Source organism: Nelumbo lutea, chromosome 5, assembly GCF_056320005.1.
Source record: "Nelumbo lutea isolate HS-2025 chromosome 5, American lotus-T2T, whole genome shotgun sequence".
Taxonomy (NCBI): Eukaryota; Viridiplantae; Streptophyta; class Magnoliopsida; order Proteales; family Nelumbonaceae; genus Nelumbo; species Nelumbo lutea.
Genome location: NC_142688.1, coordinates 30591659 through 30610051, shown reverse-complemented (window position 1 = coordinate 30610051; position 18393 = coordinate 30591659). Strand labels below are relative to the sequence as shown.

The following is an 18393-nucleotide window of genomic DNA, read 5'->3' as shown; positions in this document are numbered from 1 at the left end:
ATAAGCACCATCAAAAAGCCTATAAAAAGAAGGAAAATAATGAAAGCATAAAAGTTTAACCCCAACTGGGCCAAAGGATAAAAGAAAATGTAAGTACGAAATAAGTATTGCAGAAAGTACGTGGACAAGCTGTCAAAGATAAGCTTAAAGATCAAAAACATAAGATAGAAGGACAAAAAACTGTTAACAGGTTTCTTGACCTTGGCTAAAGCATAGAATGATAGGTCACAAGAAAACAACCAATACTTGGTCTTGGTGTTTCTTTCCCATCAATAAAGCTTCCATACCCAAGAAACAGAGAACCAAAATGTGTGCTCTTTCTTAATATGCCCCAACATTGCAACAAAACCGTCCATCTTAGCTCAGCTGCATTTCATCTGCAAACAAGGAGCCCAAGCATGTCAAGGGTGGCAACAAACAAAATTGGAGAGGGGCCTCTAATTAAGTGGTGAAATTTGAGTAAGATCATTGAAAGATTGCTTCTACTTGAGACAACTAAAAGAAAAAAGAGGGCTCATTGCAAAAGCAACAAAAGGATTCACATTATAAGCATAGAAACAAAGATCTGAGTTCACTACAAAAAGAATATGTTTGAATTTTTCTACAGAATGCAGGTTGCAAACATGATATTATTATACAACTTATAGAGATATTGAATACTAAAGTTGAACATACTTGGGAGCACCAGGAGAAAGTGGGTTTTGTCACTAAATATGGCACACACGGACAATTTTTGCACATAATAAGATCAGTATTAAAAGTGGTAAAAGATAAATTAATTATTTATCATTTCTCTTTCTGTTAGCTCAAGTCATTGCATCAAATGATGGATTTCGGTCTTAAAATAAATCAAGATAAACAAGTTTAAAAACCCTTTTTTGTGTGTAAAAAGAAATTCAAGTCACTAAACAGCAAAACACAACAGGACAGAATGGGACAGAAACCAAAAGACAGAACTACTTAAACCCTCATCTGAGACTCAGACATCGTTCAATAGTACATTTAGTAATCAATAGCCCCCAAAATACTCCTGGTGTAAACTAAAACCTTTTTGTGGCTTAGAAACCCTGAGCAAAATATCTCGTAAAAAGAACAGAATCTCTTTATTGCAGGGTCTTTCCTTCTGCAAACAGCTAATCAGATCATGATTATCAGATTCCAGCACAAAATGATGAATACCCCAAACATTCAGCCAGCTTCACACCTTGTAAAATGGCTATTGCTTCAGCCTCTAAGGTTGAACTAGCAGTTGAGGCTCCACAACAACCAAAAATAAAAACAACATTGCCATCTCTCACAACAACATTGTAAAATGGCTATTCATCCTCTAAGGTTGAACTAGCAGTAGAGGCTCCACAACAACCAAAAATAAAAACAGCATTGCCATCTCTCACAACAACATTGTAAGAGGCAATGCCTGGCCAAGCTTACAAACCCAGGGGGCTTCCAAGTCAAATGCTTCTAGCATGACTACAAGAAAGTAGAGGATATGCAACACTACAGATTCATTATCACATAGCACGAGAAGAGGAATCAATTATCCTTTTTTTTATGAATAAAGAGGAATCAATCATCTTCCCTTTGCACAGATTAGCCTTGACAGGGAGGGCATTCCAGCAGGCCTTGCAAATAAAACTCTTTACCTAAGGAACATTCTCAAGGCTCCAAATGGCAGCTCACTGCTGATTTTCAAGTGGGCATCTGCTTCCACACCCATGATTGGGCTGACTAGAAGAGTTAATGATGCAGCCACATGGTAATAAGACTTAACACTGAATATGCCTTTGGGGAGTCATAGGCCCAGACTATGATCAGCCCACCTATTTTCAGCCAATCTTATTTTTAGAATTTCTTTGGTTGTTAAGGGTCAAAGAACCTGTAATTATAAAAAAAAAAAAGGTCAAAGAACCTGCAAAGGATGTCAGTGTTCCAAGATCTGTTGACATTACAAATAAGGCCAAAAAGAGGGTGGGAGGACTCAGAGCAAGCCCCATAAGCCTGAAGCAAGGGATAGATGGGATTCAAGGGGTCCCTCCAAAATCCAAACGTTCACTGAATCACCTACATTTACAGCCCAATAGACCCATTTTAGCATCACTTCCCTCCCTTCTAGCAAACTCCTTCAACCCCAGGACCCTTTTTAGATAAGCTGCCTCCAACAGGTTGTACCTCACAGTACAGACCCTCCAAAATAGTTTAGCAAGTATGACCAGATTGAATATATAGAGATCTTGAAAGCCTAGACCCCCATCCAGTTTGTTCTAAGAGACCTTAACCAAACTGACCCAAGCCATTGTCTTTCTTGATTGACCAGATCCCCACCAAAACTCTCTCTCCATTTTACTCACTTGCTCACACTCTGATCTACTCTATCAATGATAAAACTGAACAGGTCTTTCTTACTGGATTTGAGGATAAGTTGACATATCATAATTTACCTGCTCTCCAGAAGCTGAACTATACTGTTCAATGGCCTCCACAATAGAAGCTCCTTCCTTGAGGTTGGCTTTAGCCAACCTAACTGGATTTGAGGATATGTCACACGTTGCAAAACCTAACTAAGAAGAAGAAACCCCACTCCACCCTGTCATAAGCCTTGGACATATCATGTTCGATAGCCATCCATCGATTCTTGTGTAAGTCAGGCGGGCAGGGTCGGGTTTAAGGTAAACCCAAGCCCAAACCAGGCCCGAGGTCAAGCTTGATCTTTCCAACCCATGCCTAGACTGAACTGAAAATTGGCATCCTTAGGTTGAGCCCAAGACAGACTCGGGTTGGTCGATTGGGCTCAAGTGGACCCATTAAGCCCAATGCATTAAAATGTTGCATGAAGTGATGGACCTGTTTATTATCACTAATTTAAACATTTAAATAAGAACTTATATATTTTGCATATAAGCATGCATGCATATATGTTTCAACATATATATGTATGCATGTGTATAGTTAAGTTAGGTTGGGTTCGGACCAAGCTTAAGTTACCTAAGGGCTAACTGGCTAGGTCCGAGAACAACCCAAAAATAGAAAATCCTAAGGTTTGGGACCCAAGCTCAGCCTGAGGACTGAAAATCCAAGCCCAGCCCATGCAAGAATGCATACTAGGTTGGTCTAGGCTTGAGTTGTGCCAACCCAAGTTGCACCCCTAAAATAAAATTGGGATTCTTCACTTTAAGGATTAGTATAATAAAGGTGTTTATTTCTTTGAGCATTTCAGCCATCTTAACTTCTTTCACTAAGTTCCTCAATAAAAGAACCTCTAATTGTTTTCTCATCATCCTTGATCTCAATAAAAGAACCTCTATCTTTCAGCTTTCCTAAGGATTGTATCTTTTTGAGATTTTTTGCAACCCTGAACTTTTTTCATGCTGCCAATAGTCCAAAACAGAGCCAAGCCACCTTTACAGGCTAATGGTCCGTTTGGTTTGCCAAGAATGGGGTGAGAAAGGAAATTTTTTTCTCAATTTTGCATTCTCCACGTGGTTGTTGAGACCAAAATTTTGAAAAAATTCATATTCCAATGTTGACCCCCAAGGAACCATCCCCTAGCCGAGCCAAAAATAAACAACAAAACAAGATTACAAATCCCACAAGCTACTAGGTCTCCGCAAAATGGCCAGGCTATGTTGGTGAAGACCCTTAATAGCTGAGACCTAGGACACCAACTTCCCAAAAGAAAAAGAAACAAGCTCCTCCACATCCTTTGAGGCTTGATGGAAAATTCTTCTATTTTTTTCAGCCCAAATAGTAATTAATACAACAGATGGAACTGAAGCCCAAACACAACAAGCAAGCTTAGAGAGGCCTTGAAGAATCCAACCCCACAAGAGGTCCATAAGCATAACAGTCCTTGGAAAATCCCAAGCCACCCCCAATGTACAAGGGTAGTGCCACCAGTTGCGGGAGGTAATAAGGCAATCAATGAAAAGATGATTAGCATTCTCAGACACCTGCACACAAAGCACACAACTCTGTATCTTGGATCTGCACTCCCAATGTAGAAAACTCACAAGAGGTCCACAACAGTCCCTGGAAAAACCCAAGCAACCCCCAATGTAGAAAGGTAGTGCCACCAGATGCGGGAGGTAATAGGGATGAAAAGATGATCAGCATCCTCAGACACCTGCACACAAAGCGCACAACTCTGATCTTGTATCTGTACTCCCTTCTGATCAGAATTGCCTTAGGAAGTAGGATTCCAGATCTTTAAAAGGGTTTGACAGAGAAGAGCCCATCCGTAGGCCAAATCCATCTGCAACTATCCTTTGAGCTAGTATCCACTTCCTTACCCGTGAGTAGAACTGTTCATGGGCCAAGTAGCATGATGGGCTGGCCAGGCACAGGCCATTCTAAATCAGGCTATGACAAAGTTTTAAACCCGTGGGGCTCAGGCTCAGGCTCAAGCTCTAAACATCACCCCAACTGGACATCCGAGCACAAAGGTATGGCCTCCGGAAGTTTGCATACACATTTAGTGTGCAACCAATGACCCAGTCACAGGGTCGAGTCAACAATCCAACTGCTCGGATCATACGTTTTTGACCTGGTCAATGGTTTTTGACCAATTTCCAGATTTTACTATAATCGGATCTGGAATCATGGTGGGTGACGGTCCAAACGGTTCAACTGATCATGTCAGCAACAGGTTGAAAACACTGGCTGGCTATTAGACCTCTCTCTCCCTCTCCCTCTCTCTCTCCAAAGCTAGTTGCCAAGTAAAACTGGTTGAACACCTTTACCCTCCCAACCCCCAGACCTTCCTGCTCCAGAGGAGAGCAAATTTGATCCCAGCTTACCAAGTTAATCTTTTTCCCTCCTCAAGGAGTGGTCATTTTAAACATCTGTGTTACACCAACTTGCTTTCTTCAAGAACATCATTCTTCGAATATCTGTGGGGAGACTACCTTGGAACCTACAAAATTGATATATGGCTTCTTCATATGTGTTGTAGGCGTAACCTTTAAATTTAATTCAAACCATGTTTATCAAACAAGTTCATCCAATAGATTTGAACATTCAATTCTTTTTTTGTGAATACATTCAATTCTTCCATTCACAGCATGTTCAAATCACTTGCTCATTCAATCCACTCAAAATTGATTCAATTAATCCATTTTGGTCCTACTTAATTTCATCCATTCATCTAATAAATTATAGACGTGTTCAAATAATTTATTGGGAACCTGTAAATCCAATAGAATAAGAACCTGTGAATCCAAGAGATTAATACTTGTTCAATACAACCATTTAACCATTCAAGCAATGGTCAATTCATCCGTTCATGGAAGATATGTAAACCTGTTCAAATTATTCATTCATCTATTGAAAACCTATGAATCCAATAGATTAAAAACTTGTGAATCCACAAGATTAAAACCTGTGCAAATTATTCATGCATCCATCAAATAAATGTCCAATTCATCCATCCAACCAACACAAATATGTTCAAATCATTCATTCATTCATTGCAAACCTGTTCACCTCATTCATTCAACCAGCACAAATATGTCTAACATTCATTCATCCATTCAACATCCAAAGTATGCAACCATGTTCAAGCATCAATTCATCAAAAAACAAGTTAGAAAACCTACTAAAGTCTATTAAGTCTTAAATCTAGCCAATTTCGTATCCAACCTACTAAAACCATGGTCAACCATCCAGAAAATGTTATTCAAAATGGATTCAAAAGAAAATTTAAGTAGAGTAAAATGAGGCCAACTTCATATCCAACCACTCCTTTTCTGCTATGGTGCAAGTCATCCCCTTGCACACCCAGATATTGCACGGCCAATGACCTTTAAATTTCGGTTCACTTAGTTTTTCTCCCTTACAACTCCATAGTTAGGCTTCTGATTGAATCGTGTTTCTCTTCTCCCGCTTTCTTCATTCCATACAATTCTTCCTCCTTGTAGGTATATCTTGTAATATAACACCTATATTATCCTCCTCCTACAACATCTGTTTCTTTTCCTTCCAAAATCCTAGTCTTCCCTTCCCAAATGGGCTCAGCCCATTTAAGCTCGCATTAATGTTCGGCCCACCTGAAATCCGCCCTTTTCAAACGCAATTCTCTTATGTCTTATAATTACACTTTGGTCTCTTTCTTGGCCCGACCCTATCTTTCTTAACTGACCTTTAACTGATAAAGTAGGCCCATCCGAAGCCACCTTTTTGCATCTGAGAAGGAATTATGCCACCAAAGAATGTGTTGAAATTACTTTTCAGCTCTCACTTAATAATAGCCAACCCATTAACTGGAGATGGAGTTGTTCTTTAATGAACAAGAACAACTCCACTCTACAACAGTCACAGGTTTTACCAACAGAAAAAAGACAAAGGAGACAAAAGACCTGCAGGAAATATAAAACTTCCCAAATAGGTCATAACAACCATGACCTCATCCAGAAAGCATGATTCACATGAGTCATTCTCCATTAAGTTTAGTAAACTTCATATAAATGTACCAGCAGGTATTAAACATCAACAAAAAATATTACCATAAAAGGACAAATGGTTGCATATATTAGACTTAAAGCAATGTGTTCGTATATTTATATATTACAAGTAAAATACTAACAAAAAACATATATTACAGGTAAAAGAGTTGAAACAAAATAATTAGAATAAATGAATTTCATGGTGAATTCTAAAGGTACAAGAGTAAAATCCTTCCACTTAAAATATCAGCGTTTGAAAGCACAATTAATCATCTAAAAAATTAAGACAAAAAAAAAAACCACTTGAGAGTTTAAAGATATGAACTCGTTCTGAATTTTGTTACCACTACAACAATGTATCCTTAATATGTAATTATGACTTCAAGTGCTAACGGACTAAATTAAAATGTTCTCATTCGGTGGCTTTCAAAGGGCCACCAGGGGGCTGTTGGGGGCCGGAGTGCCTGAACTGAACGGCTCATTGCTTTTTCTTTTAATGGATAAAATAATTAAATAATAAAACAATGGAAGGTATAATAATTAGCCCCAATTCCAGTTTCAGCCTCAAAGGAGCTTACAACCTTCTTAATGACTTATTTAGTTATTTACTAAAAGACAAAGCAACAAATCATTCGGTTCATCCATTTCAGCTGTTATCAACCTGCCCCAAGTAATTTTCCCGATATAAAACACCAAAAACAAATTGAGAACTTCGAACATAAGAAAAATCAAAGCAAGCAGCTCAGTAAATGTGTACCGGAAATACTAGTATAACATAGATTAAAAGCAAAAATATAAATGACAAAATAATAAATTTAAGATAAGGAAAATTGATATAATAGTAAAATCGACTGAGACATATCCTAGCACCTGTAAGATGGATAACCGGTCAAAGTCCCGCCAGTGGGATAAGTCCTCGCAGAAGATGACTGCCCAAGTTGAGAAGTTTGGTAAGATTGTAGACCCTGCAATGCTGACGTAGAACCATACGCCCCAAGCAACGAAGCGCTGCCACTCAAACTACCCAACCCATGTGATGATGCATCATACCCCCCTAGTCCCACTGCATTCCCTAAGGAAGTCCCCGCCACTTGAGCGGATGGTACAACAGCAGGATTCAAAGCCCCTGCCACCAACGGACTGATAGAGCCTCCAACAAACCCGGCTGTGGGGTTTCCAAGCAACCCGCCATACAAAGGATTAAGAGAAGGATGTTGGCTGAACATAGCCAAGTTCTGGGCAGCTGCAACAGCAGCCAATACTGGGGCCTGCACGGCCTGTGCTGCAGGCTTATTCTTGTTCTCGATTGCCCTCTGACAATGTAATTGATGTCCCTCAAACATTTTGTAAGGTTCCTCGAGCGCCTTCCTTGCTCCCTCTTGCGTTTTATAGACAAACATAGCAAACCCCCTTGATTTTCCAGTAAGTAAGTCGAACCCCAAGGGCCCATTCTCAATCTCGCCAAACTTGGCAAAGAACGCCCGAAGCTTCTCCGGGTCGGCATCGGAATGAACATTGCTGATATAAATCTTCCGACCTGTTGTATCCTGAGTCTGCTGCGAAGTAACAGGACCAACGGAAGCTAATTGACATGATGTAACGCGATTATTGATCTTCTTTTGCGGTTGCTTCAGTGCATTCGTTGCGCCCGCCCGAGACGTAAATAGAACGAAGCCGTATCCCTTGGCCTTACCAGTGGCTCGATCCATGACAACGTTACAGTCCTCGATCTCACCGAACGGCTGGAACGCAGAAATGAGGGTTTCACGGGTGGTGTCCCAGCCGAGACCATGAACGAAGATTTTGCGATGTGAAACGTCACAATCGGCAATAGAGCGAATTCGTTGGAGAAGAAAAGTATCTTTAACGGCAGCGTCGCAGATAAATTCGATCAACTGGTCTTTCGTGTATGGTTCTAGCAATTTCTGAACCTTCTCGGAATCTGGTTCAGGTTCCGACGATGCACTATCGGAATCATCCTCGTTTACGGCAGCTGGAGCTTTCTCGGGCTCATTTTTGTTTCCAGCTTTGTTCTCTGATTTCTTCGCAAGCTTTCTCCTCTTGTTCTTGTTTCTGGCCATGGTGTCTGTGCTCAGATAAATGGAAGGGAAGGGGGAAAGTTGGTGGTTTTACAGAGGGAACGACCAGCTAGGGTTTGCGATTAGGTTCTTGTACGGCGTTGTTGAATATCCCGCTATATCTCTTCCGCGCGGTGAAGTCATCGATGGCTGGAAAGCCTAAAACCATTAGATTGGAACCTTTTTCGATTGGAAATTGACGAGGTGTTTGGTTCATTTAAAAATCTAACCAGCAAATGTGCACGTGAATTTTAAATGATTATGATGATAGAAATAATATGTAATGTGTTTTCAAACTTTTTTATATATTTGTGTATAAAAATTAATTCTTATTTATTATATTTATTTTTTAATATAATTAATATAAAATATTAGAATATACTTAAATGTTTTTTATAAAATTTATGTATTTTTCATAATTTTTTGTGATATTTATCTTTTTCAATTTTATCATTTTATAGTGATGTCAATAGTTGTCACATTTGGTCCCAAAAGGTTGAATTGTTGATCCAATGTCAAATAAGAAAATAATTTCATTTTTTAAGCCAGTTTTAAATTTTGTATCTAAATTTCAACATCAATAAGAACAACCATTATTTATCACTTGTTTTTCTTTAATATGATTAATATGAAATATTAGAGACATGTCTTACAACTTTATTTCTATTTTAAAAATAATTGATATAAAAATTATTGTAAATGTGCCCAATTTTATTAATCTTTATTTTTTTCGATCTTGTATATTTGTTTCTACACTTTTAAAGTTTTATTATTTGCCTGTGACAATATAGGAACCCATTTGACTTCGATGGCCATATTACTTGCATTATTTTAGACAATAATATGATTCAATGAAATATAATGAGAGTTGATAGTTTAAATATCAGCGGTGACAGAAATAGTTCAAAATACATTTTGTGCCCTTATAATTAGAAATTGACTAAATTAAAAAGTTTCATATTCTTATCTGCCATTTTAATAATAGTATAAATATAGATAGATATTTTGTAAAAATAGCATTCATCTTCTAATGCTCTCTTAATTTCTTGTCTACTTACTTATTGCCTCTCCACTGCTTTGACCTTTGAAAATACCTCCCTTTACATTTTAAATAATTATGCAAATGCACTTCTTCCATTAATCATCTTGTACAAAAAACATTAAAAATGTGACTATGTCATTGCTATGAATGTACATGGTGAACATCATTATTCTCTTTTTAACCCAACTTAGCCAGGTTGAAGTAAACAATGAAGCCCAACTAACTTCCTCCACATATCCTACCCACATCCATTCTCACAAGACAATATCGCCGCGTATTGGGAACATCTTCCAATGAAATGCCTTGTCGGTAGGGATGTTGGAAGAGTATGTAGGTAGGAGATTCGAGTTCCACTTAACAAAAGGGAGGCACTTTTTCTTCACAATGAAAATTTTCATGGGCACTAATGAAATTTTAAAGAATTACCCTACATTTTTCTATGATGGCAATTAATACAAGGGGTGTGTTGTCACATTTATTTGAAACGTGAATAAGAGGTTTTTGTGCATAGGAGAGGTTTAAATATTTGCCAAAAAACACAATATTGGAGGTTTAATGTGATGTTTGGTACCATTGTTATTTTATGTGAAAAAGTTGCTAAATATGTGCTAACTCAACCCTTTTTTTGCATAACATAGTCCCATCTTCTATTTAGTAAGCCATTTTCCAAAAAAAACAAAATCACATTGAAACTCGAGAAAAACAATTTATGTGAAACAAGCTCTATGATGTTTCTTGCTATATTTGCAACATTTTGATGACATGGCACTGATATAGCTGCAATATTATGTCGTTTTCTAAGAAAGTGGTGATAAATCATGTCTCAACTAATAGAAAAAACATGTACAGTGTTGCTGCATTTCCTTAGGCTCAGTTTGAAAAGAGTACAATTATAAATTTGTAGAGTATAAAACCTTGTATTTTATATTATTTTATATGTATTTGCGCTGTACATATTTATATTTGTACTCTTTCCAAACTGAACCTTAAGTGGCAGCAACACTACCGAACAAAATACATCATTTTTAGATACCAATGCATGGACATTTTTTGAGAAAACGCTTATCGGGAAACAACAATGGTACTGAGCGCCACCAAAGTAGTTTCCCCTTTAAAATATGGTGATAAACTCAAAATATGAATTTGTGTGGTCATATTGATAGCCAATATATAAATGAAAAACTTTCTTTTGGGGTGCATTTGTTTCGACTTAAAATGGATATGAAACTTTTCAAGTTGAAATATTTGAATTATATTTTCTATGGAAAACTTTTTCTTGTCATTTATATCAAAACAAATTGATATAGGCTTTGTTTGGTTTGAAGGAAAAGGTAGGGATTCTCTATCTTTCCCTACCTTTTCCTTCAAACCAAACATAACCATAATGTTAAAAGAACAAATTTTAGCTTGGGAAATTTCACATTCATCTCATGTATGCAAGGGTAATCATTTCTAGCCTAGTCTATCCCAGCCCATAAATTTTTAGACTGACTAAAGTATAACATATATTTTGCATATGAATATATATATATTAAATACAATATATTCAAAGTTTTAGGGCCTAACCCAATTTGGCCCATGCCCATGTAGGGCCAAGGCCTTAGCATGGGATATGTCCCCTTAATACGAGATCACATCTCTGTTACACAAGGAGTCATCCCACAATGCCCCACAGCACATCTCCGTCGTGTATTGGGAACATTTTTCGATAATGATATTATCGAGACTGATACTATCATGGGAATATGTTTCTAATACACGGTGGAGATGTGCTGTAGGGCGGAGATGTGAACTCCTTTAATATAGGAGTTGACCCTTGTCAACCCTATCCGACACAACCCATGATCGACCCTGATCATGCCTTTAAGGTACCTACGGTAAACATGAAGAAAGTGAATAGAATACAAAGAAAATTTCTTTGGTGTAAAAATTCAGCAGGAAAAGAATTCCCCTTTGTTAAATGGAAGAAAGTTTTTAAGACTAGTAATGAGGGAGGATTAGGAATTAGGGACATGGAGAAAACCAATGCAATTAATATTTCAAACCAGGGTGGATAATCTCCTTTGGAGATAATAATTTGTAAGTGGAGGTAATGAGAAAGAAAATGCCAAAAGTAAAAATTTTAGGGATTTCAAACCTATGAATAATACTTCATGGGAGTGGAGAGAAATATTATGTTATGGGAAATAATCAAGGAAGGAATTTGTTGTGAGCTAGGAGTAATGCTTCATGGACATGGAAAGGAATATTAGGTGCTAAGGAAATAATTAGAAGAGGAATTTGTTGTGAGCTAGAAAATGAAAAAAAAAACATAAACGTCTCCATGATTCATGGTTGGAGTTGGGCCCTATTATTCATCAAATCAAACATGAAGATATCAACAGTACAAGATTATGTTTCAAAATGAGTGATATTATGTCTTAAAGATATCAACGAGCCACCAACAGAGGAGTGGCTTATTGGTATTAATAAGCTGATTCGCTCTTGAGGCTGTATAAAATCCCACCCACAACCACCAATTTGGTGAAGGGGGTATTACTGGTGCTGGCACCAAATACCGAAAAAAAAGGTTCCAAAATGGAGCATTTATGAGATTAGGACAATGGGGCTCTACGCCCTAAGAAGATAAATTAAGATGGAAGTTGAATCCAAATGGAAGGTTTTCTGTTAGCTCAACTTATAGGGCTCTATGCCACGACCAAGAATTAAACAATGAGAAAATTTTTTTATGTTGTTGGCCTTAGAAAGAAAACTTCGTCCAAAACCTTCTTAGATGAAAGTTGAATTGATAGTTAGGGGTCTAAAAGAGGAAACTACTTAGTTCCTCATTGATAATGTAGAGATTATCTATCAATGGTGGTGTAAACCATAAAGTAGAGGAAAAAATCCATACATTTATGTCTTAGCCTCCTATGTTGGTTTATATGGAAAATATATGCAATAAAATATTTCAAAATAAATATGTAAATCCCCCCCCAAAAAAAAGAATTGTAGAAATTACCATCAAGGCATTATTGATTATGTCACCATAAATTCCAGATCTCCAATTGGGGAAGTTAGAAACCTATATTATTGGATCAAGTTGAATCTTCAAAGAAAAGGAACTCCAAAAATCAATTTTGATGCATCAAAAAATGCAAATGGTTTGTACTCAATTGCTAATTTCAAAAGTAAGTTTGCTTGGTATCTCCTGTATCAATGTGGCAGAATGTTGGGCAGCTGTGGAATAACTCAAAGTGGGTTCAACAACATTTGGATAGGAGACTTAAAAGATCATTGTGGACTGCCTCCGCAATATATAGTGATTTTCCATCTTAGGCTATGTTTGGTTTGAAGGAAAAGGTAACGAAACCTTCACAAATCATGTATAGGTTTCCCTACCTTTTCCTTCCTTTCTCTTCCTTTTCCTGCATTTTCCTTCAAACCAAACATACCCTTAGAGTTTGATTCATGACTGCAGAAGCATAAGGGAGAGCATGTCATTATGAGTAGCCTATTCACATATGTGGAGAGAAGGCAACCAATTGGCGGATTGGCTGGCAAATTTGGGTCAAATGTTTTTTTTTTTTTTTCTTTTGATTTTGATAATGGGTTTCATTGGGATTTAGGCTTTATATGTTCTATATGGATTCATGGGGTAGAGTATTAATGTGTTAGGACTTTCTTCCTCTTTGTATCAAAAGAAACAAAAAAAAAAGAACCATGAGTTCTAGATCTAGCTATCGATGAATCTATAACTACAAAGATTAACATTTTTTGAACACAACTTTCTTTTATAACTTCTTAACCAAGCAACATGTTTGGCTAATGGAAGCATGACATGGTGAAAGTTCGTGAATAGCTCTAGCAATAATGACACACAATAAAAAATTAACTACATCTCCGCCCCACAGAACATCCTCGTTCTGTATTGGGAATATCTCCCAATGATGACATCATCGGTTCTGGTAATATCATCGGAAGATATTCTCAATACACGATAGGGATGTATTGTGGGGCAGCCCTTGTCGGGCGGAGATGTGAATTCGTATAAACAACCTATTCTCTTTTGTATTCTTTGGTTAAATAAATAAATAAATAATTTTCTAAAAGGAAAAAATCTATGATGCCAATTATCCTACGGTGAATTGTGATGAAAATCCACCTGATTGATTATTACTTTATGATGTCATTTGTTTGGTTATAAGTTTTTGTGTATAATGTCTTTCAGCATGATAGTTGAATTCTCCCTAATTCAAAAAATTGGTATAGTTTTTTGAACATACCACTCTTTTTTAAAACCAATAACTGTAGAAGAATAAGCTGTTATTTTGTAATATATCGAGTTGGGAAGAATTACAATACAAAAAAGACAATTAGCTACAAAACCACATGCATAAGATAAACAAATGAAAGCCAAATTGATATCATTCAAATGAGGGCTCGAACAAATCGTTTGGTGCCCCAGGTTCGCCAAATATCGAATATTGAGATCATTTCACGTGCTCATATTGGATATTGAGATCATTGCAAAATATGTGGCATTTTTTGATGAAGTTGTTGATATTCCATGGGGTCCACATCGTACCGTAGAGACCGTTTATACCTCCAATGATAAACTTGAGATGAGGAAACCTGGATGCAATTTTGTAGGCTTTGATGACAGCCTAAATCCCATCTTCATTTATCGAACACTTTTTGATCATCCCTGCAGCTAGTCCATGATGTCTAGCCATTCTCATCCCTCGTAACGGCTCTATTGTACATTTGTCATTCATCCTACGTGGGGCATCAAATTTTATTTTAAGTTTACTATTAGCCGGTTTAGCCCATCCAACTGGAATATTTACTTTCTTCTTTTCTTTCCTACTTTGTCATGATAGGAAATCTTAAAGTATTCACATAAATCAATTCTGATTTTTTCACCAATTTGAGGATGGAGTAAGTGTTTGTTTTTGAAAAAATTCTCATATATTACCTCTAATTCTATCCCACCAATCTGTTATAGATTTGTTGGGAATAAGATTGAGGCTAGTATTTGTATGCACGTGGTTCTAATCAGATTGATGTACAAAAATATTTATTATAAATGAATAAAATTATATTATTGTTTCATATTAATATTGATATATTTTTGTATATTTATCCCTTAAATCGGACACTTATGAGTAGGGGTGATCATAGGCCGGGCTTTGCACTTATGATAAGGGCTAAAGCTTATGCCCAGGCCTATAACATAAGCCCTAGCCCAAGTCCACACGGGCTCGGGCTGGGCCAGGCCTGATTCCGGGTCAATGTCTTTCATATATAAAACATTATATATCTATAATATTTTATATTAAATGACATAACATACATATAAACTTTTATTTTATATATTATATAATATAAATTATACATGTCATTTTATAATATTTATATATAAAATATAGAATATAAGGTAAAATAGCATGCATATATATGTATACATTATACACAAAATGTGTAAGTTTAAATATATGCAGGCCGGGCCGGGCTGAAATGATCACTCCTATTTATGAGACTCGTGTTAGCTTAGAATATTTTTAGCCATTGGATAGACTTGGAAAGCTTATCTTGCCAAGGTTGACATTTATGCGCTACCAAAGAAATTTGGGCAGCTTGTAGTGTGTGTTTTGATGAAATACTGAATTCGAATCATTTTTCAGTTATGCCCTAAACCTTTGAGATTTATAGGCAAAACTAGAAAATTACACATAACCCTTAGACTTGATTATGGTACTGCATTAGGTATTGGATTGGACTATCTTTAATATGCCAATCAGTGAGATCCACAAAGGGTCAAAACTTGGGTATGCTGGGGCAATCTGAGAATTCACTTGAATTGGTGATCATAGTGATAGGATCGATCATTTTGTCGAATGAAATGAATGATAGGGCTTACACTCTCTCTTGTGAAAACCTTAACTATCGGTAGTGTATTTTAATTGTGCTTGAGATTTGGTTTTGCAAAATATATTTATATGATATATATTAATGTTTTATGAAAAATGTTTACAAAAAAGGTTTCAACTCCCGGGATCCATCCGAGTGGAGAGTATGATACTACATCTTGAAGTTAGGGGAGAGGTCCTTCCCTGTCGGGCAATATTTGATTATTATGGTCGAAAGGTTAAGTGTAAAAGACCATTAAGGGATGATTATCTGATGGGTTTTATCTTACTTAAGTCTATTATTCTTGGGTCTTCATAGGATGGCTGAATTCAATGATCATTTAAGTGTAAATGTTGGGCACATATTGAGCCCATAGTGATGTGCTTAAGGGTTCATTGCATTTAATAGTGAATTTGACCAAGCCTTTTCATAGAGGCTAGGTCGAACCTATGTGGACTTATGTGAAGTCATTATGGGGTTCCGCACTATACAAGTCAAGCCTAAGTTGGCCATGCAAAACCCTTGGGTTGTAAGCCTTATAGCTGATGGGCCTAAGACCTATAATTAATATGATTAATTAACCTGTCACATGACAATTTCACATGGGGTCAATCTAGGTATGGAGCACCTAATCTTGTAAGAAGATAAGGTATATCTCTAATTAGAGTCCAGATCTGATTTAGATCTGTATTATCTCCTAATTAGATTAGTGAAGATAACTCCTTAAGAGATTATAAAAGAGGAGGGGGCAAACCAATCCAAAGACAACTTCATATTTTTACAGTTTTCTGGTCCTCTCTGCATCTTTTTGTCTCTTAGTTTTTTTCTAGTTCAACATCAACTATCAATGACTGATAGAGATAAGTTTTCTTTTGATTTTTTTTTCAAGAAAAATTCAAAGTCACCTTCCCAAGTTCGATCTAAGCAATTGGGTTGTAGTTTTGCTGAAAACTGTGTTGCTGAATCAACTTCAACTATACACTAAGTTGAATCAACTTCCCAAGTTCGATCTAAGCAATTAGTGGATGTTGGTTTTAGGACTGATTTGGGTGTGAACTTCCACCATGGGATCTGCGTTTGTGGTATCTGTATCAGGTACACATCCACCTCTTTGTTTGGTTTCAAATCTAGTTTAATTTAGTGCAAAACCGGTCCAAAAAACATGTAGTTTTTCAAAACATAGGGAACTCGATTCCCAGAAGGATTAGGAAATTTTTGAAATTTCATCTAACCATCTAATATGGTTCAACCATCCATATGATGGATCCTAACCCTTCCAATATCAGTTCTTAGACCCCAATTTCTTAACCTTACATTTGTTACAATCCTCATTTTAAGCACAAGAATAGGAAGAAAAAAATATTTTCAAGACATGCCAAATTCCATAAATGAACCATCTTCTCATCCACATTATTTTGCTCCAAACCATCTTCCAATACATTATAAGCCATCATGATTGAGAAATCACCTTTAGGACCAGGTTTCCAAATCATGGTATCATTCTCATCCCTTAGTGGAATAGGGATTGCTCTGATTTTTTTCCCAAAGATTATGGGGAAGTAGCTCCAGGAATTTCTCTATGTTTCATGTCTTTAATGAATTCACTCACTAAATAACTTTGGTTTTATTAACTTGAGTCCATATTAGTAACTAGGGGGAGTTCCCCACCCACACATCATTCCAAAAATTAATGGATTGGCCATTTCCCAATTTTTATCCAACTCCTTTTTTTAGGATATCTCTATTTTCCAAGATCCCTCTACAAGCCCATGCTAAAAATTTTCATTCCTCATATACTTATTCTTTACTATTTTGCCCATAGGTTATCTGACCGGGTTGGAACATTCCATCCTAGTTTTGCTAGACTTGCAACATTCACCCAATGCAGCTTTTTTAGGCCCCATCCTCCATTTAACTTGGACCTACAAATCGTGTCCTGTTTTACCAAATTTATAGCCTTTTCCCCTCCCACCTCATAGGAAGTTTCTTTGTTTCATCTCCAGATTTTCCACCACCGATTTCGGAAGCTTGAAGGACTTCCTGCCACAAAGAGGGAGATTTTCTTCCATCATACAAGCTTATTGTTTTCATTCCCCTCTACTTTCTTGAAAGTCTTTGCAGTTACTCTAAGTAATTTTCGTTTTTTCTTTTCAATTGGAATTTTGAGAACTCTATAGAGGACCTTTTATATCCTTTTGTGAATATTTTTCGAGAAGAAAACAGTGGATTTAGTAAATTTCGGTATTTGGCATGTGGCTCCAGCATACATCTCCATGGTGTCCTTAATTATCAAGGCATTATCTATATTTTCCTTTGCAAAAATTGTGCAGTCATTAGCAAACTATATAGGATTGGGATTGCTGGTCCACCTTTCAATGCTTTGAAACCTAGGGTTTCCTTATTTTGTTGGTCCTGTTTACTTTGAGCCTACAAAGGGATTCACAAGACAAAGATGATGTATGGGAATAATGGATCTCCCTATCTAATTCCCCTAGTGGTCTGAAAGTCATAGTGGGGGAGCCATTTATTATAACTCGATATGACATTGAGCTAATGCATTGTATTACCCAGTTAATCCACTTGTCATGAAATTCCATTTTTCTTAAAGTTTTTTCAATGAAATTCCACCAGGTTTTCATTAAGTTTTTTCCATGTAAATTTTGCATGTCATCAAGCCAATTTTGCCCTTGTTTCTTTTTATTGTATCCATCCATTCGTGAGCCACCAGAATATTATCTATTAGTTGTCTCCTGGCACAAAGGCACTCTGAAAAGGAGCAATTATATTTCCTAGTAGGGGTTTGAGTTTGTTTATTAGAACTTTTGCTATAATTTTATAAATAGTGTTGCATACACTGATTGGTCTAAATTTCTTAGTGGAATCTCGGCTGATGCAGTAAATGTTTTGTTCAGTTCCTTAATCATTCAACCTGAGTGGAAGAAAG

At 36.7% G+C, this 18393-nt stretch overlaps 1 protein-coding gene across 1 annotated transcript; it reads right to left on the bottom strand.

Moving 5' to 3' along the window:
• Positions 1-78: 78 nt before the first annotated feature.
• Positions 79-8706, bottom strand: LOC148851403 (UBP1-associated protein 2A-like). The gene is made up of 2 exons (XM_088946389.1): positions 7308-8706; positions 79-377 (listed from the first exon to the last, which is right to left on the bottom strand). The coding sequence occupies exons 1-2, from the start codon at positions 8516-8518 to the stop codon at positions 374-376; spliced, it is 1215 nt and encodes a 404-aa protein (XP_088802515.1). The 5' UTR covers positions 8519-8706; the 3' UTR covers positions 79-373.
• Positions 8707-18393: the final 9687 nt, after the last annotated feature.